We start from the raw sequence: 23579 nt of genomic DNA on the forward strand, positions 1-23579 counted from the left end.
TGTGGGTTGTTCTTTGAGATAATTTGGGGTTTGTTTTGTTGCAAACAACTTCACACTGTTAGAAGTAATGATTTTGAGCAATAGCTGAAGTTTCTTGACCAACATTTTATGGAGAAAAGAAGTTCTGGAGTTCATCACTTCATGAGGTAAACAAAAACCTGATTATTGGGCCTTCAAGGAGCTGGAATAAATATGGAAGGCTTTAGGAGAGTATAAAAGACCCAGAAAGATTTAGATAACTTTTAAACATAAGTAACTCATTTTGACTGCACATTTCAATAGTAAAACTTTATTAAGCCCCATTACTAAAATCCTGGCTATGGAGATCAGGGCGGGTTCCCGCGCTTTCCGTTGACGTCACGCCCCGGAAAGAGCTGCGCCAAATACGGATGCCGATGGGATCTGAAAGTAGCATTTTCAATCCGATGAAAGCAAGTACGGAACCCAGTTTTTATTTAAGCAAATAATTTTTTCATATGCACTTAAAGAACTCATGTCATCCTTTGGTCTGCCAGCTTGTCAAATCCACAAAATGAATAAATCGCTAGAAGTGTCGTCGTGCTACATAACAGTGGCTTTGCTAATAGCTAACATACCTGAAACATCTGTTTTGTGTGTTTAGGGAATTTCTAACTGTTGTATTTGGTTTTAAAAGAAAGTAACATTTGGAAAAAGTAAAATATTATCTGCTGTAACCGGGAAGATGAATATGTTTAGGAAACATCAGTTTAACGAGGCTCGTCTTGCAGATGATGCTAGCGAATTTCGGCTGTGTCCCAAATCGCTTCATGTTACCTCTGTAGGTGCACTACATAGGGTTAGTTAAAGGGGGGCGTGTAAATAGGTTTCTGCGCCCTACACTATGCACTATATATCCTGGGCGATGTATTTGGGCAGAAACGCCTGCAGGCCAATTAGCCTTAGCTTGGCTATTCGAGCTAACTTGTCTTTTTGGCAAAACAAGTTAACAAATTCAGATTCTAAATCATAAGATTCTTTTTATATAAAGCTCATAGGTTTCCAAAAACAATAGAGATCTTTTGGGATAAAAAAAAAAGTTATTCGTGGAGTATAATGTGCTTATATAAATGTAATGTGTTCAATAAAGTTTGTTTGTTTGTTTAATGTTAAAGCCCACAATTCTCCAACATGTCCTTATTGTCATTTTGTGTGTGTTGCTTGGTTTTAGATGAGACCTTTAAGTTTTCTCACGTGGTTCCTTGAGGTATTGTGTATATTTGTAGTTATGTGATTAGAAATCCCTGTAAAGTTCATCAGCTCTCCTCCTGAGGTGAGTATATTGTATAATACCAACAAATCTATGCAGATAACTGTAACATTTATGTCACAGAGAAAACCTAACTATCGTTGTTTTCAGACAGTAAAATGCCTCTGGAGGAGGGACCAGCACCCACTGCTGAAAGTAAGTATTGTAGAGGTTTCTTTCACTCTTTCTTTTTCATTCACTGTATTGTATTTATCCCACTTCATGGTGAATTTCCTTCTAAAATCCACCTAAACCTGAAAAGTAAAGCAAAAAAAAAAAGGCAGTGACATCTGATACATTTTCACATATCTCCAAACAGTTAGGAAAATGCAGGGATATAGCTTAAATATTATTATTCATTTTTAAAATTGTGTGTGTGTGTATATATATATATATATATTAAAAAATATATTTATTTTTTTTAGATGCAGATAGGGAGCAAACCAACATGGCCGACAGGTGAGTTTATGTTAAACAAAAAAAAAATTCAGAGTTCTTTTCTGCTAAAATATTAGTATTCCTTAATGGCATTGATCTGAGATCTGTAGAGTTTACTACATGCTTTTACAAGGACTGATAATATCCTGATCAGGGTCATAGTGGAAATATGTTCTGTCCTGGGAACAATCTAGATGGGTTGTACTTATTAAATATTAATAATAAAGTACCCATTAACATTGGTTTGATTAGTTAAGCACTGTTCATGTTTAAGGCTCAACAATTGGTTAATTTATTTGACACCATAGGTCAAGCAGCATGGAACAGCCGGTTGCTGGTCCCTCAAACCCTTCACAGCGACAGGGCTTCTGCAGCTACTGTCAGGTCGTGTATAACAGCGTAGAGCAGGTATATTACCTTATTATTCTATTCTGTGCATTGTTGCTTTTAATCACCAAATACAGGGGTTAATGTCTAACACAAGCTTCCTTTGAGACTCTTAAAACCAACCAGTCACATCTTTTTGAATAGCTACTCATGCTGTGACAGTGTAACACACATGACAGTGTAACACACCCTGAGGAAATCTCTTCTAAATACATAATCACACAAATACACAAACACAAACAAGCTAGTGTAATTTTCATGGACGGGGAGAGAAACAGTGGCAGATTCTTCGCTCCCAGCCCCGGATTTAAATGGTTTGTCATGTTTATTGACGTGTAATACAGCATGAGCAGCTTCTCAAAAAGTTGTGATTGGATGGTTTTAAGTGTCAGTATGGTTCCTTTTTAAAATACTATTATGAACCCCATACGTTACAACATGTGGCAATCAATACATGTTTAAACAGAAGAGATAATACGTTAAATTAAAAAAAAATATATTTACCTATTATCTATTAAACATATATTGATTGCCCGCTTGTTGTAACGTATGGGGTTTGTAATGGTATTTTAATAAGGAACCATATTGATGTAAATTAACAAGCAGCTGCTAACTCAGTATGCATTTGAATATACTGAAATTAAAACATCACACATATTGTGCTGACATATGACAATTACAAATTAATTTGCGATATGTGATTGAGAATGTTCTGTTGAGCACACATGTTTAGGAAAAGGAAAATAGATTCATAAAGAATACTCCTAAACTAAATAAAATCAGCCAAGATGAATCATGTTTATGTACAGACCACCCACATTTTCTTTACTTAAATTCACTGCTATATTCCAGGCAGCACAAAAGTAAATCTGTAATCAATGTGTCAATGTTTTCCATTTCACAACTAGGCTCGCTAGAAGTTTTTATTTACAGCTGCATAGACTGTTAATGTGATGTTTAGAAGCTATGGTTTTAGTTTTTCCTTCAATTTATAATATAAACTAGCTTGCTTTTTCCTTTTGTGGAATTCTGTAGCACATCCAGAGCACCAGGCACAGAGAAGTGGTGGTACGAGCAGCAAGGACAAATGTATCCTGTGGAAACCTGATGGAGAGATTCCTCCAGGACGTGCTTCATAACCATCCTCATGGCTACAACGACACACGGTGTGCCTAATAACTCATTACAAATTCTAAGCTCATCAGATCTGTGCAATTCCAGGATTATGTTTGAGAGTTATGAACTCAGGCCGGATTTGGCAGTCTAATAAAAATGCTGTGAACACAGGACACAAATTGTGTTAAGGCAGCACATAACATTTACTAGCAGTGAGTCTTTCTGGTAACTTAGAGTCTGGTAACCAGAGCATATTTGTATAATATCATATTAAGGGTATAAGTTGCTATACATTTTGCTGGAAGAGGCCAGTACATTCAAATTTAATTTTGGAACGGGAAATCCACAAATTACACAGTTATATTTTAAAGAAAACAGTATTAAATCTGTACACATATCTGTTTGATATGCAAGATCTCAGAATTGGAAAAGATTAAAGGGGAGTTGTGCCATGTCTAATTTTGACTTAAAACTTTATCATCATTATAGCATTGGAAATAGAAAAATGGAAAAGTGCCACCTTATATGTGATGTTTCATGAAAAACACACACCAATATGTACAAATATATTAATTTACTTATTTATTTTTTGGCATTCAAGGAAAAATCCACATGACTCATTTTTATCAAATTCTGTTCATATTAAGCACTCCTGCAGAAATCCCATTCATCGTTTGACAGGAACTTAAATGTATCCAGAAATTATGGGTTTGAAAGTATTTGTTGTGTTGAAATAAATACTCTGAGCAAATACTAGACAAGCTAAGAACACTAGATAAATCAAGTGTGTGATGTGTCTAAACCTTTTTAGTCTTTTGCAGGCTTGCTATGTTATATGGTTATGTGATTAATTGCCGTCTCAAACAGCTAGGGTAAAAATTTAAAAATGTAATTATAAAAGTTATTAATAAAGCCTATCATAGACTTGGTGTTGGATAAAAACATCAAATATGTGATCAAATATGTGTATGGAATTACTCGTTTAAAATCCACCAGGAATTGTGTAGGTTAGTTTATTTAATGAAATAGACAGTACTTTGGTGTATGATATTTATCATTTCTGCGAGATTTGCCTTGTGAGATGTATATGGATACTTTTTTCTTTCCACAGTATTTGTTCATAATCTTAATTTTGTTCGAATTATCATCTCATAGTAATCATATACTAGGAAGTATTGTATTAGGAAGTATTGTCTAAACCACTAATTTTGCACTATTATTTTATGTTTTTCTATCTGTTTAGTCCCACCCATGCTGACTTACCTTGCCTCAGTAAGGTACCAGTTCCAAGAGAAGTATTATCAGAGGTATACTGTAGATCGGAGGATGACGGGCTTTCTGTTGGGACCAGAGAGGAAATGCTCAGCTCTGATGAAGAATTCTGTCAGATGGTGCAAGCTGAACCCACTACCACATGTAGTATGAATCAAGAACATGCAAGCACTTTTGTGGCTAAGCCATTGGGTGTTGCGATAGGAAAGAGTGAACAAGCTGGCTTTAAAACAGTAAAACTGAAAATTGAACCCCCACTACCTGAAAGGTATTCCCCCACACAGGGGTTCTTACATAGGACTAGTAGCGAGTCTGGTATGGACAGACAACACGCATCAAAAGGGACAACACCAGCAGTAACCTTACAACTCAAACAACCTTGTAGCTCTCAAACTCCAGAATCCCCAAGGTTTCAACACAGGAAGGCACACAGAAAAACGAATAGACATAGAGAAGACGATGATTCAAGTCCAGGCCCCACTACATCACCAGTCACAAAGTGCATTACCTCAAAAGCCCAGCATGGGCAATCACAGCTAACTAGGACTGCAGTGCTACCACTCTGGAAGGGGCCAAACAAGGTAAAGTCATTTAGTGAAAAGTCAGATGAAATACGGGAGATTATTGAAGAGGTCATTGAAAGATACTGCTATGGCCGCAGTCCTAAATCCAGCCAGGAGGAGGAAAGTGTTTTCCACCTTAGTTTGCAATCCAATGAGTCTAAAGACAGTGATGAATGGGACAACACCTTTCAGGCAGCTTTGCAAAAAAACACAACCGAGGATAAACGTCTTGCATGCCTTACGCAGGTACATATAAACCTTGAAGACCAAGGGTACAAAGCCCAGCTGGACACCGCATTGAATACTGTGTTAGAAAGTGAGAATACGGATCCTGGGGAAGCTAAAAGGAATGAGGCTGAAGAGATCGTTCCAGATCTTCCACACATACCACCATCCTTTGTGGGAAAAACATGGGCACAAGTAAGGTATGAGGATGACTTAAAGATAGACTGCCTGGTGAGAGAGTTCCGACAGGGCTGCTTTCGTTGCTATTTTGACAGTGAATCACTGGCTAATTTTGGGAAGCACCACAGGAAAGATAAAAAGAGGAGGAATCAAGAGGACAAGGTGGCTGATTTTGAGTGTAAAGATGTGTTTCCTCTTATTGAGCATCATGAGGATGACTCAAAACACATACCTGTGTTTAGGAAGACTAGGCATCGAATATACAGAATGGCATCACGCTGTCAAGTGGTGAAGGTGAGCCATGGAACACAAACTGCACCCTTGAACTTTCCTCTAGTGCGGAGAAAAACATTACCTGAAACTGCTACTTTACTCAGTATATGTGAGACTCAAAAGGACCCAAGTCCTGAGAGGACACCAGACATGAAAACAAGAATGTGTGCACTCAAGCTCCCTGCGTCCTACTGTAAAATTATGAGCCCTCTGCAGCCGAAAACTGTGGTTTATGTTCTTTCTTCCCCAGATGGTGGGCAGTGTTCCTTTAAGCCCACTCCTGTTAAGAGAGTGGGTAGAAAGCGGAAATCAAGTGATGAAGAATGTACAATTAAATACAAGTACAAAAAGACCCCTCTCAAATATTATGACCCCCTGACCAATAGAATTCTTAAGAATCCACCTAGAGGGATGCCCTCAACCCCTACTACCAAATCGCTCTCCCACGTTAGACAGTTATTCCGTAGTCTCAGTCCAGACATCAACAAGGAACTCCAAGGTTCAGTACAGGGACGATCACCTCGAGGCTCTAGAAAGGGTCAGGGTGAGAGTAGCATGGCAGACCTTTCTGCATCTACCTCTGGCTCTTGGCTGGACAGTGTGGGCCCCTCTGATCCTGGCTCTTCTGTTTCCAGCAAGAAGGCCCTGTTCAGCAAATCCTCCATCTCTAGCAGCAGCCGTTTCCTCCTGGGGCAGATAAGGTCATCTGCTTCCCACACAGGCAGCTCCCATTCAAGACCAAAACGTCCTTCACGTACAGGCAGTTCTCTCACGGTTACAGGGACTAAGCCAACATCAGACCATGCACAGGCACAAGTGGACCAAACAAAAAGTAGACGTCGCAAACAGGGGCAGAGAGGTACAGATAAACCTCTGACTCCAGCCAAAAAACCATCCTCACCTTCTTACAGGACCAAGCGGAAGTCAACCAAAGCCAGGGCAAAGTCTAGGAATGTTCTCCAGCGGAAGGTCAGCACCCGTGTTGCTACCGGATATAGAATGTCAACCCGGAATAGAAATTCCACCAGCACTTCACCCAGATCATAAGCATCTTCTAACGTGGATGTCTTGGCCCCTAAACAGTATCCAACGGACTCACTATTAGCAGTCTACCCTATTGGGTTCGGTGCTATTAAACCTACTGTACAACAGGCAAAACATTAACTTAAAAGCCAGCATTTTAGCTTAACCTTTTTTATATGTGAGGACAGACATGTAGACACGTTTTTGTTAATGTCTATTAATTGCTGTATAATTTTGCACAGCTGGATTTTTAGGTGGAATTCATTCTGTCTGTATTTCTTGTTTCCTAGTCAAATCATGCATTTTTAAAAATGGTTCAAGGGAATATTTTTTACATTTTTTTAATGAATATTTTTGTCCAGCGGTTGAATATTTAATAATGATTGCACATTAAAGTTTATTATATAAATGTATTTCTTTCACATTGTCTTTGGCATTTCTTTTTCACTTCTCTGGCCATTCCCCAGCTGCAGAACCAGATTTGTTGTTCGTTTGAATGATACACCCTTATTATATTTGTTCTGATATTTATGCGGATGTTATTTCCTCCCTATCATGAATAATATGAGATGGTGAAATAACACGATAACTTTCACCTAATGGCCTACTTCTTAGGTCCAGAAATATTACAACGTGTCCACTGTGATTAGAGAAGAGAGTGTCACTGTGTGCCAATGGTATTCGTAAACCCAGAGGCAGATGTTGGGGAGAAAGAGAAAGAGAGCTGGATGCATCGCGCATGCGCAGTACCTCTCCTGATGTATGCGCTGCTTGGCCACCGCCTTCCAGTCTTACAACCTTCTTTCCCTCAGCTTCCCTGTCGTCCTCGCTACTATCCATCCTTCTATCCTTTTATTTCCTTTTTATTCTTTCCGCTCGCGCAATCATGGGCCAGGATCTCCGTTGCGATCTGATGCCCTGATGTCATTATTTAAAGGTATTCAAATATGAATCATGCGTCTGATATTCCATCCGAGTCTGCTCGCTAGCGTCTTAATTACACTGCTACCTTCGTTTTCCTCCGCCTCAGTGGGTAGGTACTGTTTACTTGTATTAATATGATAACATACATGTTATGATTCATGCTCAAGGCTGTTAACCAGGCGCGCTTTGCGTGTTTGACTGCAATGTGTTGGAAATGCCTGTGCCGCGTTAGGACATCCCCATCATCCTTGGAATACGCCTCCATTAGCAGTCTACTTAGTTGGGTTTATTGCTTATGCGCGTATCAGCTAGTCTCTAAGTAAAACACGGATTTTTGCAGGCCTCAAAGCTTTAACAAACAAACATCAGTGTAAAAGCAATAAATCTTTGATATACAGCTACAATACTAATCCTTATATGGTCATCTTATATCATTCACATATGAGCTAAACACACAACTGTGGTCTTGTTGTGGAACAAGATGTCATTACATTACCAGAGAAGTAGCTGCTGGATTTTTCTGAATTAACTGAATTGACTTTCAAGGCTTTCTTTAGTCTACATTGGAATTCTGTTGTTTTGTAATTCATGGGTCACTCAGAGCAATAGCAGATTTTGTTGCACTCAGTGCTGCTTTTGTAGCCCTGTTTGTTACTAACTGAGGGGATTCCATTCAGAAGTAACAGCATGTTGGTCCTGCAGTTTCCACGGAGAATGAGGTTGTCAATGAGCGAGGGTCTGCGACACTGTGGCAAGATGCAACGACAGCACCAGAGACTAAGAGAAATGAGAACGTTACAAGCAGACAGGAGAAGGAGGTGGCCATCACTTACCCCTTTCGCTTGGTCTACTACGTGAATGAGGAAACAGAAAACACATACCATGACTTGGACACTCGTGCACGAAACCAGGCCAGTGAAGGCCAGGTGAGTTAGACCCAGATGTACGATCAAAGATGGATGAGCAGGGGTGCCAGGAGGATTTTTTATTTTATTTTTTATTTTTTGCATAAATCCACCCCAACTCACATCCTGGACAGTTTTAGTATATAGGAGTCCCTGTGCATCCTCCCATCCTTTACGGCACCCCTGGCTGTGAGAGTGTATGTAATTCATTTTGAATTGGTGGCCTGATAGGTTGGTCAGTATTGAAGTCTTTAAAACATGTACTTAAATCTGAATGCAAATGTTTGCATTTGATTGTATATAGGCGATGTACATATAGTTTTTGCATATACGTTTGAGAGTGCATGTCCGAGCGTATGATGGAATGCTGACTGAGCACTTTATTGTTGTGAGGCAAAAACTGCAAGTCCACCTGCCCCCCCTTCCCTCCTCCCTCCCTCTTTCTCGGCAGCTGCTGAGAGTGGTGCATTGTGTACATCATCAAGCCTGGTGCGTGGACTCATGCATTCTTTTTTTTTTTTTTTTTTTTTTTTTTTTACACAAAAGTAGCAGTTATAGCAGTTTGTTTTACCCCTATAGAGAGACGAAGGGCTTGCAGTTCACATGTCCTGCCTCAGGCTGCCAGTGCAGCATTTCAGCCAAAAACAGCACTGCTGCGTAATTTAAGTGTTTTTTTTTTCTGCATCTTTAAGTTAAGCTAAATAACTAAAAGTTCTATATAGTAAGTGTTTTTTCAGCTACCCGTGTTTAAATTCTGGCAATTATGATGTAAATGTAATCTTTTACTGGTGTTTCATAAACACCAGTAAAAGAACATGATACATTTGTGTGTCTGTCTGTCTAATAAAACTCCTTTAGGTCATCCACTTGGCACAGGCAAGCTTCCAGCTGGACGCCTTTGGTTCTACTTTTATTCTGGATCTTACACTAAACAAGTAGGTGTAGCGATGTGTGTTTATTTTGTTTGCAAAGAGAGGGTGAATTGCGAAGCATTTAGCAGTGTCAGTCACCACAGCACTTTCTCAAAGGAGCCGCAGTTAGTACAACGTAGACTGTAGAGACTGTTCAAGTAAACACTTAGCAAACGAAACCTCTGGGATTAAAAAGAGTCCAAGGGATTTCAGATATGCGTCTGCTTCTCGTGGGTGGTGAGTGGGTGTGCGTCTGTGTTCATATAAGTGCAGTGACTCATTGCAGTGTCTGAGTTTTAATATGTAATGTGAACTGAAATAGATTGATAACCTGCATTAGTCTGGGCAGCATTTCTAGCCTCATAGGGTGCTATAGAAATGTAATCAATTATTCAATAGTTTATTATAGTATTGATATAGTATGCCAATTAATTCATTGTTGTTGTTTTTTTTAGTGATTTGCTGTCCTCAAATTATGTTGAGATCCACTATGAAAAAGACAAACCAGTTTTCTCCAAGGTAAAATGCACATATAGCTTATAAACACACCGTTTTAGACAAATCTCATGTTACATTGTGTCTGTGTGGTTTCAGGGAGGCGAACACTGCTACTACCATGGTCAAGTGAGAGGGAAAGAGGTCTCTCATGTTGCTCTGTCCACTTGCAATGGGCTCCAGTAAGACACAGCATCAGTCCTTGGTGTTTGTGGGTGTGTGTGAGTGTGTGTGCACACAAACCTTGCTAATGCTTGTGTGTGTGTTTGGAGGCCCACTGTGAAGCCAGATGGCAGGTGGGGCTCATGAAAGGCTTTGAATGTCATCATGTTAGTGTGTGGTGGTGGATAACAGAGCGAGACAGACGGAGAGGGCCAACATGTACTATGATAGCAATTATGATATTTTATATCACAAAGACGTGAAATGATTCCTCTTGTTTTTGCAATTTTTATTCATTTTTCCTTCTGTTCCTTGTCCACAGTGGAATGTTTGACGATGGAATGTTTGTCTACCTCATTGCGCCCTTGAACCAAACTCAAGCTGTGGTAAAAATCACAATGTGGCTTTTTCCATTTGCTAAAATGTCACTCTGCATGACTATATTTGACCAGTTTCACTCTGCATTATTTGAACTTTGACCTACAGGGCACGGGGCCGAGGGCCCACACCTTACTTCGGACATCGTCACTCCGTATGGGCCGCGACCCTGCTGATGTTGGTATGAACCTGCAGTTATAAATTTTTTTATTATTTTTTCTTAAGATTCCCAGTGAGTTACATGGATCTTAGCCTGGTTTCCATGGTTACACCTCTCCATCTGTCTATGTCTTTCTCTCTTTCAGCTTCTGAGGACCAGGAGGAGGATGAGGAGGAGGAAGAACAGATCTTGTCCGACATGCCTTGGCTCAGGCGGCGCAGGAAACGAGCAGTGAGAACTCTAATTCCATTATTTTGCCTTTTTTTTCCTTGGATCTCTTGAATTCTCTCTGAGTGTTTATACTTTGTAGTTATGCTTTAATGTCTGTTTTAGGTACCACAGAAGGTGTTTGATGAGATCAAGTACCTGGAGATCATGATAGTCAGCGACCACAACACGGTTGGTTAATAAAAATGAAAATAAATGTGAAAAATTTTTTTTACTTGATTAGTTAATACAAAGTTAAAGTAATGAATATTTATTTCTGATTGTATAGTTCACATGCTCTGATCTGAAGTACAGCTGTTGGTCACAAGGGGGCACAATATAACAAATAACAATATAACAACAAATCAACAAATGTAACTGTAACCCATACATGTTTTTGTGTAATATTTACATCATATTTTCATTTTTCCAGTTTAAAAGACATAAAAGCAAAAAGCATACAAGGAATTTTGCCAAATCAGTGGTGAACCTTGTAGACGCTGTAAGTAATATAAATTATAAAAAGCCACAATGCTGCAGCATGATTGTTCATTTCAATGCCAACACCAAACCTATATTACCTATTATTTATTGTGTATATATTATCCATATTCTATCATCTATTGTCTATTATATGCCATACCTTCAGATATTTAAGGAACAGCTTAACACACACGTGGTGTTGGTTGCTGTCGAGATCTGGACAGATAGGGACAGGATTCCTCTCAGTGTCAAGCCTCTGGACATGCTGAAAGATTTCTCCAAGTACCGGCAGCAAAACATCGGCGTCAACGCGGATGCTGTTCACCTCTTCACGTGAGGCTTCAGTGGGGATTAATGGATCTATAGTCAAACAACATATAACTTTTATTATGTAGTGCTTTTCTTAAAATCAAGGTCACATTGAGTACAGCAACCATTGTCATTTGTGACATTTGTGAATGTAGATTAATTCACATGGGTGAAATAACCTTTTTTTGCAGCAGTTCAACAGGCAAGTGTTTCAATCAGATGATGTAAATAATACATAGCCCCAAAACTTGCTCACCACAGGCCCAAAACATGTACAAATAAGTACCATGTTACAGAGCTTTTATCGTAAGTATGCTGAGGATTATGTCTTGTAACATAGGGTATTATTTTTGTAGTTAATTTTCAGCAAAGAGAAACAATTTCTTTTTTTTTTTTTGGAATGTCTTTTTTGTTTTCCCTTTATTTGTATAGTTGATTGCTATACTGAATAAAGTATTGTCTGTGTTTCAGGAATGTTACATTTCATTATGGCCGCAGCAGCATGGCCTACATCGGAGGCGTATGTTCCATGGGAAGAGGAGTAGGGGTTAACGAGGTGAAGCTGATTTCCAAATCAGCTCTAATGAATGGTTTGCATTAATAGAACATAAGTTAAAATGCTACAGCCTCTCTCTCTCTCTCTCTCTCTCTCTCTCTCTCTCTCTCTCTCTATCTATCTATCTCTCTCTCTCTCTCTTCTTTATCTCTCAGTTTGGCAGCACTTGGACGATGGCTGCCTCTCTCTCCCAGAGCCTGGCACAGAATCTGGGCATCCAGTGGGACCCTGTTAGCAGAAGAAGTATGTCTGAAACTGTGTCATACTCCACAATTTCTTTTTAACATGCCTCAGGGGTGATATACGGCTTGGATTTGAGCTTAATGTTCTGTCTATTTCGTGCTTGTCCAGAGGAGTGCGGCTGCATGGATTCCTGGGTGGGATGCATAATGGAAGATACCGGGTATACATATTTACACACACAACACACCAATGTCGATTTAAATCTTGTACTTCCTTCCATAACTGACATCAGAATATGATCGATTTTACAGTAAACAAACTTTAATTTTCATCTTTCATTTCAGAGTGCAGCATCCTCGCAGGTTCTCCAAATGCAGTATCACAGACTTTAAAAACTTTCTGCTAAAGGGAGGAGCTTCCTGTTTATTCAACAGACCTAATAAGGTGATCCCAAACACCACTGCTGTGTCCAAATTTGCCTATAATCCTTCCTGAATATTGTATGAGAGAATCCTTTTTAAACACATCTAAATATGTGTTAAAAATAAAATAAATCGAGTATAATAGTATAAACGACATAAGGGAATAACGAATGAAGAAAAGATTAACTGCACCAAGGTGACAGTGTACGTAACTAAGCAACATGACGTGTCAGTATGTCCCAGTACTTTTACTTTTTTACTACAAACTCAAAAGTGTGTCCTACTTCTACACAATACAGACTACATGCTTTTAGTGCATAGTATAAGAAGGTGATTTAGGACATACATATCTTCCCTCACACAGTCTGCAGATTATTCAGCTTAAATATTTCTCACTATACTGTACATTCACACAATCATGAATAATCACAGTGTACGTACTGTAAGTCAGCGATAATATTGTGTCTGTTGGCAGCTCTTCGAGGCTACAGAATGTGGCAATGGGTATGTAGAGGTGGGAGAGGAGTGTGACTGTGGAACCAGGATGGTGAGTTAATATCCACCATTAATACCACTTATTATTGCAAAGTAGCACATATAAATCTGCATTAGTGTCACTCCGGTCAAAGCTGTGTCTTCCGATCCGGTCTCTAATGACATCAAAAATGTATGAGCGTTGTAAGAATGCAGTGTGATGTGCATGTGCTTGTGCTTTTTTCTGAAGCAGGAGTGCTATAAAGACTGCTGTAAGAAGTGCTCGCTGTCTAATGGCGCTCACTGTAGTGATGGGCCGTGCTGCAACAGCACCTGTCTGGTAAGAGCTCAGCACTTGCTGGTCTTCGTTCTCTTAATGGTGAGGGGGGTTGTACGAAGAAGCATCTCTAAAAGCATCCAGGTCTTATTTAAGCTCCTTATTGAATTACAGAAATAAATGTGGCGCTTGCTGAAATTATTGGATAACCCCATCCAAGTTCCAGCAATCTATGGAGTTTACATTCAATGTAACTTATAGATCATGGTTGTATCTCTGTTTTATGGCAACAGCCTGTTTTATGCTGCTTCAAAACATTTTTTAACTTTAATTCTTGCTTTTCTTTTCAATGATCTGTTATGTTATGAGCTGATTGGACAGAAGACGTTGATAAATTTTCTAGACCATTAGCTATGACAGTCGTGTCAATCGCAGGTATACATTATTAATACGTTATTGTTTCTATAATAGAAACATCCATTTGGAAGGAGTTGTGTATAGGATGCTCTATGTAATCTTAAGCGTAATACAAACAAACAAACAAACAAACAAATAAATAAAAGCGCCTGGATAAGGAATGACTGCTTATAGCCGCTATAGCGATATAATAGCGAGTGATAACAGGAACTAGCTTGTGTCAAGGATGTTTCACAGCATTAACATAATTATAATTGTTTAAAAGTACAACATATGATTCTGTAAAAGATATAAAAGTATAAGAGGAGGAAAATGATACGGTGTTATTTCAGGCACACATTACCTCACGCCTTCTTTGATTATTTTGCCATAACAACACACCCGATCATGTTTTATTCCTTATTCATGAATGCTTGATTTAACATGACTGAATTCTGTTGTTTCTTATCATTTCTCTCCCTGAATTTATCTGATCTTTTCTTCCTAGTTGAATTTCCATTTATTTATTTATTTATTTATTTATTTATTTATTTATTTATTTATTTATTTATTGTTGTGTCATCTCTTGGGCCCCTCTGAAAATGAATCACTAGTCTCAGTCGGCGTGTTGTAGCATGTTGCAGGATGTAGATTTAAAAACAGATAAATAAACCTCAACTTTTCTCTGCAACTCTGCTTTGCTGTTTGGGGGCTAGCTTTGAAAGGTCATTGAAAAGGTCATAGTTATACTGGCAGCCTTCAAAACACATAATCTACTTCTTTCTTGTGGTTTTTTTCTCTCAACAGTTTCTTCCAAGGGGCTACGGCTGCCGCTACTCTGTGAATGATTGCGACATTTCAGAGTCTTGTTCAGGAGATTCAGGACAGGTTATTACATGCACGCATGCACGGTCACACAGACAAATCTCATGTTGCGCATCCTTTCGTGATTATGTACTCTCCGAGCTGAATGCTTAGGGAAGCTAATAAATGTTACTAAACTGTCTTTTCATGCAGTGTCCTCCCAATCTACATAAGCAGGATGGGTATCCCTGTCAGCTCAACCAGGTGAACCATATTTACTCTCAGAGTAAAATATGATGCCCATCACTTAATAATACAGGCGATTGTGATGAAACATGTACTTTAAGCATTTCTCCAGAGCTGTTGTATCTTTTGCTGCTCCAGGGACGATGTTATGGAGGTGAATGTAAGACCAGAGACAGCCAGTGCAAATACATCTGGGGTACAAGTAAGTTATGAAAAAAACAGACAGATAATGTGAACACTGACTAAGCCACAGAAATATAATGTGTTCTGTTTTTACCCTCACAGAGGCAGGAGGCTCAGAGAAGCACTGCTACGAAAAGCTGAACACCGAGGGGACGGAGAAAGGAAATTGTGGGAAAGATGGAGAGAAATGGATCCCCTGCAGTAAACAGTAAGTGCACATTTAATTGTCATTAATTGTTGAGCTTGCATGTTGAGATTCTGCTACAGATCTTGATGTGCATGTGTCAAAAAAATCTGCCTTGAACGATCTCCCTCTGCAGTGATGTGTTCTGTGGGTATCTGCTGTGCACCAACATTGGTAGAAACCCCAGGATTGGGACGCTGAAGGGCGACATCACGCCCACCACTTTCAACCATCAGGGACGTCTGGTAGACTGCAGGTCAGTACCACCGTGTTTCAAAAATAAAAATGCTTTACAAAATAGAAGAATGCTTTGAAATGTTCTAATATAAATAATCAAAACAAAGTTTATATAGTAGGTCTGATTGAGCTGATGGAGATCAGCTGCATCATGGATTATAGGACTCCAAGTATTAGAAAATAAACTCTAAAAGAATCTCCCAAAACCCTGTCAGTCAGAATGACCTTCACCATTAGCAATCTCAGTGCTATCCTCTATCAAACCATAGCTAGTCAATATAGATGGTATAGAAGGGTGCGGTAATAGAATACATGTTTTTAAAATTGTTTCATCATACGCCATATCCCATTGGTTTACACCACCATTGCTGGTTTTCCCGACATCATTGAAGCCAATGACTTCGAATTGAATTGTGCTAATTGTAGCACATTTATTGGACTATACAAACTGTTATATGAAGCATATTTGTCATTATTAAACTGTTCCCTGATGGGCAAGTGGCTAAATGATTCACATAAAACAATCTGCTTGAAAAGCATTTTCACATTGCATATTTTTGTCTATTTGTTTATCATAACGACATGTGATTATTTGCATGCACACAGCAACTGTAAGTAATTATTTATTAATCTTCATTAACAATACTTATGCCAATATATGCTGCTGATGGCTCAGGAAAGATATCTCTGGTGAAATCTCTCACAGCCTTATTATTTTATTTTATAATATTTCCAGTTTGATTGACAAATTCCGTAATGAACTATAATAGATAATGTTTTGAACAGTTTATGTATTATACATACTGTATGTATTCAGGATTCTGGTTTCAAACCCAGAGCTTTTAAGGCTAAGCTCTATGATATATATGAGATATGAGATGACTCATGTATGATCTCATTCTTGTTCCTTTTCATTTCTGTTTGGATTCATCTCTTTCGCTTCGCACCTTCAGCGGTGGCCGTGTACTCTTGGATGATGACACTGATCTGGGTTATGTGGAGGACGGGACACCATGTGGCCCCTCCATGATGTGCCTTGAGAGGAAGTGTATGCCTATTTCCTCCCTCAACCTTACAGCCTGTCCTTCTGGACCAAATGGACGCGTGTGCTCTTCACATGGAGTAAGTCACAAAATTTAACATGCTTGTCATATGTTTTTATTTCCAGTCCTGGGAATCTAATATATGAATCTGTTTGGTGAATAAATTTCTTTAACACCGGTTCTGGCCACTTCCAATCACATGTTTATATTAATACGTTAATGTTTTTACTGGGGGGGGGCACGGTGGCTTAGTGGTTAGCACATCTCTGGAAAATTGTCCGTAGTGTGTGATTGTGTGAGTGAATGAGAGTGTGTGTGTGCCCTGTGATGGGTTGGCTCTCAGTCCAGGGTGTATCCTGCCCTGATGCCCGATGACCCCTGAGATAGGCACAGGCTCCCCGTGACCGGAGTAGTTCGGATAAGCGGTAGAAAATGAATGAATGAATGTTTTTACTGTTACAACAAGTCACATAGAGGTAAATAATTTTCTTGACTTATAATAAAGATATGAGAAAAGTTTTTTAACAAAGAAATCCTCAAATCATTTATCATGGTGAAGGTGTCTATAAGGATATATTTATGGAAGGAGTCTCCGGTTTCATGACTTTGGAATATTTAGTAAATTTTCCACCACAGGAGAGTCTCAGGACAAAATATTTGAGCTTCTTGGAAACAAGACAATTCTGCATGAGAGAGTTCTTTGTTAGCTGCAGAAAATATGTCAAACATAGCAAGAAAATCTGTTTGTGAACGATTGTAACATTTCCGGTTTCATTTTTCTAATTACTCTCTAGTAATCAATTTACTTAAAAATAAAAATGTTTTATTTTTCGTTTTTGCTGAAACATTGCTGAATAAGCTCCAACCTTTCTCTCCCACTGTGCTCTCTTCATCTGAATGAGGTGCAATTATAGCTGCACTAATGTTAATGAATGCATTGTGTTGTGTACCAGAGAGAGCCGGCACTCTTATTTCCAACAAAGGTTTTAATGGTAATGTGCTGTGGTGAATGGATCTTGCATCACAGAGGCTCTAAACAGCTGCTTTATTGATGTTGTTGATATCTGATATGTTTCTGGAGCATGGGTGGGGCAGTTAAGTTGTCTCTTGCTTAGATTACCCAGTAGATTCTTGGCTGTCTTTATACCATCCATGCTGTAAATGAATGATCATATTTTGCTGCATTTATCTTTTATTCTCAGGTGTGCAATAATGAAGCCACATGCACCTGCGATGCCTCCTGGGCTGGAACAGACTGCAGCATGCACGACCCACCGAAAGGACCACCCACCAATGAAAATGAGGGTCCCAAGGGTTCGTGATGCCTCTCCTTGCCTTATTTCTGTTCCAAACAGACAGCAATAAAACTTTAATTGCAGTGATACCCAAATATAGACCCTCAACCACATACAAAAACACTTCTTCAAACTGGGCTTCCCCATACGCATATGGATTCATAGCTTGGGGTTTTAACTTACATTTTCTCTTCTGAATCCCCCCTATTTCCTCTGCGCAGTGAGCGTGGCAACTAACAGGCTGATAGGGGCAGTGGCAGGGACCATTCTGGCCCTGGGGGTGATTTTTGGAGGCACTGGGTGGGGAATAGAGTAAGCACTTCTTATCCCTTTCAACGCCACTCCCCAAACGAGTGGGAGATCTTGTGATCCCTTGTTTACGTGTCTGTGTGTTTTCCTCCCAGTGGCTTTTGTCCATCGTGGTTGTTGTGCCTGTGCCATGTGATTGATCGGTGTTGTGTAACCTGCTGGATCGATCAGTAAATATCATTTTCTCCCTTTTTCCTTGACTGTAATCACTTTGGATATTATCATTATTACTCTGTGTGATGCAGTGTTGCATTGCTCTCCTTTCTGGTCCATGTGGGGCATTTACACACAGAAAAAGAGAAAATAAGAAAGGAGGATTTACAGAGATGTATAGAAATAAGCAGATGCGTATGAAAATGCAGAATTTAAAATCGTCAAGCCTACTTATGTACTTAAAGTACTCTGTACGCAGACCAGCTCCAGAGAGTGCAAATGTGTTACGGAGCTTCAGTGTATTCGTTTATCTGTTGCACAAATTGTGTGTGAATGTGTGTGTGTTTATCTTTCTGTTTATGTTCAATTCTACTACTTTTTCATTAGTATCAGAATCAGTAACAGTTAGAAAGACCGATAGACACGTGTTTCCTGTCCTCTAACATGATGCGTCTCTTCCTAATAGCAAGCACAGTAAATAGTAATACTATGAGTGCTCTTTGCCATCTCTTTTGTTCAAACTCGTTTCGTCAAAATAACGCATCTTATCCACTGTATTTCATGCAACGCTTTGTCAATCAGTGCTGATCAGTGCTGGTTTTTATGGCTATGTCAGTGAAGCATGCTTGGAGCAATTAGCCTCGATACACTATCACTTGACACAACTGTCAACAATAGGCTGTGTGAATGTACAGTCTGGGCCAGAATGAAATTATCCCTGGTCTCTTCTTCAACATCATATTGTTTTTGTTTTTCTAATGATCTATTGTTGCTGCTGTTGTTCTTTGTTCCATAGATGGAAAACAAAACAAAAATTCTATAAGTTATTTCTTAACAGCAAACATGAAGATGTGTATTGATGGATTTTCCTTCGTTTATGTGTATTTAGTTCTGGGCCCTGCTAGGTGATTTATTCAGTCCGGCCTATAATATAAAATGCCTTAGTCTTGCGTCATATTTTAGCCCTTACAATAGAAAAATAGGACTATTGGTTCTTTATTAGTGTTTGTGTGTTGCTCAGGTTGTGTATATGTGTATATATATGTGTATATATGTAAGCGTAGTCTTGTCAGACCCCCAGGCACTGTTACTATGTTTTAGTCACTAAGTCATGTCGCCCTTAGCGAGTGCTTTGTGGATTTTTAATGGGTTATATCTTTAATAGTGCCAACCTTAACCACCAACATCAACATGCTCCTGTATATACCAGTAATATGTTTTGTTTGGACTCATATATACTCTGCAATTTGTATCGTCCTGATAACCATCCAAGACACACTGAGAAACTTTTCTAAGGCTCTCTAACAACTAGTGCTGGAGCAGCGAATGCAATGGAGCTAGTGAAGGAGAATATGACATCCTCTTTCATTTCATGTGTAAAAGCCTACGTGCTGTGTGTACTGCCCTGCACAGCTTACATCGTGTCTCTCTCCCATCATGCCCCTCTGCAGGTCCTAGTGCCACCAACCTTATCATAGGCTCCATCGCGGGGGCCATCCTGATGGCAGCCATAGTGCTGGGGGGGACGGGATGGGGATTTAAGTAAGATTCACACCGCATGCTTCTTACTGCCTGCCTGCCTGGTTCAGGCTAACACACACGAAAACACACATGCATACACATAGCAGCATCACACATACATCAGGGCCTGAGCTTCTGCTACAGATTATTACATAGCATAGCATGCAAGAGTGGCATTTCTGAAGATGTGGGCTAAAATGTATGAGCCTATAAAATATACTAATATAATAAATTAATAAATATGTCTTGTAATCAATATTTAGTTAATCTGTAATGTTGCTAAAGGCATACTTATGACTCATGACTAAGTTCACATATACATCACACACACACACACACACACACACACACACACACACACACACACACACACGATAACCTCTATAAAATTATATAATGTATATATCATTAATTTGATAATATGTATAATATGTATAAATACTTGATTAATAAAATGTGTATTAGAGATCAATCACACAGTTAATCAATTCAATCTGGTTCTAATTTATTCATACAAAATGTTTGGGATCGGCTAAGCCTCTGTAGACTGTAGCAGAACCTCCAGAAAACTGGCCCGACGCTTGAGATGCATGCGTGCAAAATGATAAAATAACAGTTATGAATCATGTTTCTATTAAAATAAGTTGATGGGAACAAAGAGGAAGATGCTAATTAACGATCAGAAAATTTGAGTGCTATTTTCTCTTTTACAAACAAGATGTGTGAAATTTCAATTTCATTCTTAATCCAGTCCATAGTATATAAACCAAAATGTTCTTTTGATAAACCTGTTGCATTGGATTTTTAAATGGATTTGTAATGCTTAAACAAGTGCCTTTTTGTATTTTTTTTATTGTGTTAAATGTAAACATTTAAGTTCATAAAATTTGTTCATTATAAAAAAAAAAGAATTTGACAGGAAGTATAATGTAGCTAATGGGCTCACTAGCTAGCTTACCTTGGAAAGTGTATATTAGTCTAGGGGGATTTAGCTCACTTCAGCATGCTGGTCTGCACATGGCATCTTGACCACATAAGGTTTGTGCATGTGGACTGGCACCTACAAGACAGCTATAACAGGATGCTGTGTATAAGAGCATTGCACAAAGGCCAAGCTCACCTCGCTGGGCGGGAGGGGACGGTTTTCCAGGGTTCATGGGGAGGGGATTTTGGTATTTAGGGGTCGGGTTTTGATTTATTTCAGGGGGAATTGGGGTGGGATGACCACTTTCTGACCCGCTCTCCTCGCCGTGACCTCTCTTTCAATCCCTTCCCCTTCCGTTGTCTGAAAGGGTGAAAGTATGAGCGAAGAGGGGTGGAGGTTGTGTCGTAGGCAGCCTTTGTACCATGGCTGGCTGCTACGCCTCTCTCTAACCTCGTGGAAGGCCCTGGCCCCCCCTCGAAAACCTAGAACAGAGCAAGACCCCTCACGCCCCCACCCGGACCCGCCCGACACTGCTGCCTTTACTGCCTGCTTCACTGAGACCTGGTACAGATACGCGCTGCACCGCACCTGCATGCTTCCCCGAACCTCCTCCTCTGTCCCCCCACACTCAGCGATAGTGGCGTCTCCCGCCTAACCTCTATGTGGACAGGTGCATGTTAAACTGCTGGGATGCCCCACATCACGCCATGCTACAGGGAGATTGTGTCAAACCTCCCTCTGTCGTTTGTGACTCTTGTTGCCTTTCTTGTTGTTGCTGGTGGTATTGTTCGTCGTCGTTCATGTTGTGGGTGTGAACATCCTGTTCTGACCCTCAGTGTTGTACACTGTTTAGTCCCTTTTTTGTGTGTGTCACTGTTCTCTCCCAGGAGGTAACGTTGTTTTTCCATTTCCTTCTTTGTCTTTCTTATGCACACTCACACCCAGTAGGAGGGACACTTCTACGTCCATTCCAACTGCACAGGAGGGCCACTGTTACCCCATGCAACCCAACAATTTCAAACAGTGTCACACTTAATATTTACAGGAATAATATTCTGGAATACTTAAAACAGCAGTTTGTTAATTCTTAAAAATCAAGATCAAGGCACACAACTTTATTTATCAAGTTCAATACAAGTACTTGCTCATATGTGATTGCTTTCATATGGTGATTGCTGGGTTGCTCGGGTTCAGTGGTTAAGTTCAGTGTTCAGAAAGAGCTTTTGTGGTGTAACTTTGATGCTTCTGGCATTGCCTGCACTAACTCCTGTACCTTCTGTTCCCTCTGCGTTTGGCCACGCCACCAAGAAACGTCAAAAAAAGACGGTACGACCCCAACGCCAGTGCAATCTAAAGGACCGGAGACTACAGCCTCGCCTGGTTTCCCTTGGGATTCAGAAAGTGAGCTACCTGCTGGACTGTACCCTCTCCTGCTGCTGACAGCCAGTTAGCTTTACTTGAAAACAAGAAAAAAAAGAAGGAAGACAAAGATGAGTAGAATTTTTTTCACACAAAGTCTTGTACCCAAAGCCTGCCCTAGTCCCCTCTACTCTTCCATGACCTTTGAGCCATTACCCAGTTTAGGATGGTGGTGTGTGCTTGTTCCTGACTTTCTGGCTTGATTTGGCATGACCATCCCTGGCTCTGGCACTTGCATGGCAGTGGAGGGTCACTAGCTCAAAACAAAGAGGAAAAAAATGGAGAGCAAATATTCCTAGAGAAGAGCAATCTAGAGAAGAGCATACACTGATTATGCTGCATTGACTGTGGAATCATTGCCAGGTGGGACTCGCCTGTAGTGGCCATATTGTCCGAATGGACCTAGATCGCCAGACACACACTTCGACATGGGAAAAAAAAAACTCATTCTATTTTGAGACGCACATGAGAGTTTGATCTTGTGGTCTCAATATTGTTTTACATGGACATGAATTTAAACAGCTTTTTCTTTCAAGTTTCAGCATGTTGTATTGCAGGCATTTTATGCCACATTAATGAACAAAAAAAACAAAAAACAAAGAAAGAGCATCCAACAAATTGGCCAGCAGCTTCTTTTTCTGCTTAATGAGTTTACCTTAAATCGCCCCACAAATGCACAATTAATTATATATGCCTGGTAATGTCAATAACCGCTCCCCTTATTATACTGAACCACCATGTGTGGTCTGTCCTAACGGTTAATTGGAGAGCTGCATGAAAAAAACTGCACTGGGCACGGAGCCATGTGAAGCCTGCCACGCTTCTTAAGGTAACTGCATGTCAAAAGGAAAAACAGTTAACTTTTACTTACTATGCAAAAAGGAAATGTCGCACAAACCCTATGAATCAGTACCATAGAGAAATGATACTAACAACGAAAATTGCTTTCATTAGGCAGTCTTTTATATGCTTGGACATGTTGGTATTTTAAATTAATAACTTCTATTTAAAATGAATGTTTTAAAAAAAAAGGACCTTTAAAAATTGAATATTTGTTACCATACTCATACTTGTGGGACAGATAAATACAAAATACTTGTAAGTAGTCAGTACCGGGCAATCGATTGGATCTGGTGGTGGGGTCATTTTGGGTTTTCAAGGGGTTTCTCCACTGACTTAGGGCACCAGATGTTAATTATTATCTCCTTAACACTTAAAAAAAAATCTCATTTTCCCATGGAAACTTACGAATAAAGTTAATAAAACATAAAAAA

General features: G+C 39.6%; 2 protein-coding genes across 8 annotated transcripts; both read left to right on the forward strand.

The window, feature by feature from the left end:
• Window positions 1-90: 90 nt before the first annotated feature.
• On the forward strand, window positions 91-7129 carry zdbf2 (zinc finger, DBF-type containing 2). The gene is made up of 7 exons (XM_027133347.2): window positions 91-435; window positions 1190-1291; window positions 1379-1423; window positions 1693-1726; window positions 2014-2113; window positions 3128-3258; window positions 4452-7129. The coding sequence occupies exons 3-7, from the start codon at window positions 1387-1389 to the stop codon at window positions 6766-6768; spliced, it is 2619 nt and encodes an 872-aa protein (XP_026989148.2). The 5' UTR covers window positions 91-435; window positions 1190-1291; window positions 1379-1386; the 3' UTR covers window positions 6769-7129.
• A 366-nt stretch (window positions 7130-7495) lies between these two features.
• adam23a (ADAM metallopeptidase domain 23a) lies at window positions 7496-22927 on the forward strand. Of its 7 annotated transcripts, XM_047813858.1 has the most exons (27): window positions 7497-7777; window positions 8371-8594; window positions 9432-9508; window positions 9940-10003; window positions 10079-10161; window positions 10464-10527; window positions 10628-10700; window positions 10825-10910; window positions 11013-11078; window positions 11320-11388; window positions 11536-11702; window positions 12150-12234; window positions 12390-12477; window positions 12586-12637; window positions 12762-12861; window positions 13315-13386; window positions 13564-13653; window positions 14794-14874; window positions 15004-15054; window positions 15175-15238; window positions 15322-15427; window positions 15540-15659; window positions 16594-16762; window positions 17886-17997; window positions 19892-19982; window positions 21254-21450; window positions 22195-22927. In XM_047813858.1, the coding sequence occupies exons 1-26, from the start codon at window positions 7699-7701 to the stop codon at window positions 21264-21266; spliced, it is 2346 nt and encodes a 781-aa protein (XP_047669814.1). In that variant the 5' UTR covers window positions 7497-7698; the 3' UTR covers window positions 21267-21450; window positions 22195-22927. The 7 variants fall into 7 exon arrangements, with proteins under 7 accessions (XP_026989249.2, XP_047669814.1, XP_026989248.2 ...); XM_027133448.2 differs by lacking the exons at window positions 19892-19982; window positions 21254-21450 and adding an exon at window positions 18200-18290 and having other exon boundaries at window positions 7496-7777; XM_027133447.2 differs by lacking the exon at window positions 21254-21450.
• The last annotated feature ends 652 nt before the right edge of the window (window positions 22928-23579 follow it).

The sequence above is a fragment of the Tachysurus fulvidraco genome, chromosome 5, assembly GCF_022655615.1.
Source record: "Tachysurus fulvidraco isolate hzauxx_2018 chromosome 5, HZAU_PFXX_2.0, whole genome shotgun sequence".
Classification (NCBI taxonomy): Eukaryota; Metazoa; Chordata; class Actinopteri; order Siluriformes; family Bagridae; genus Tachysurus; species Tachysurus fulvidraco.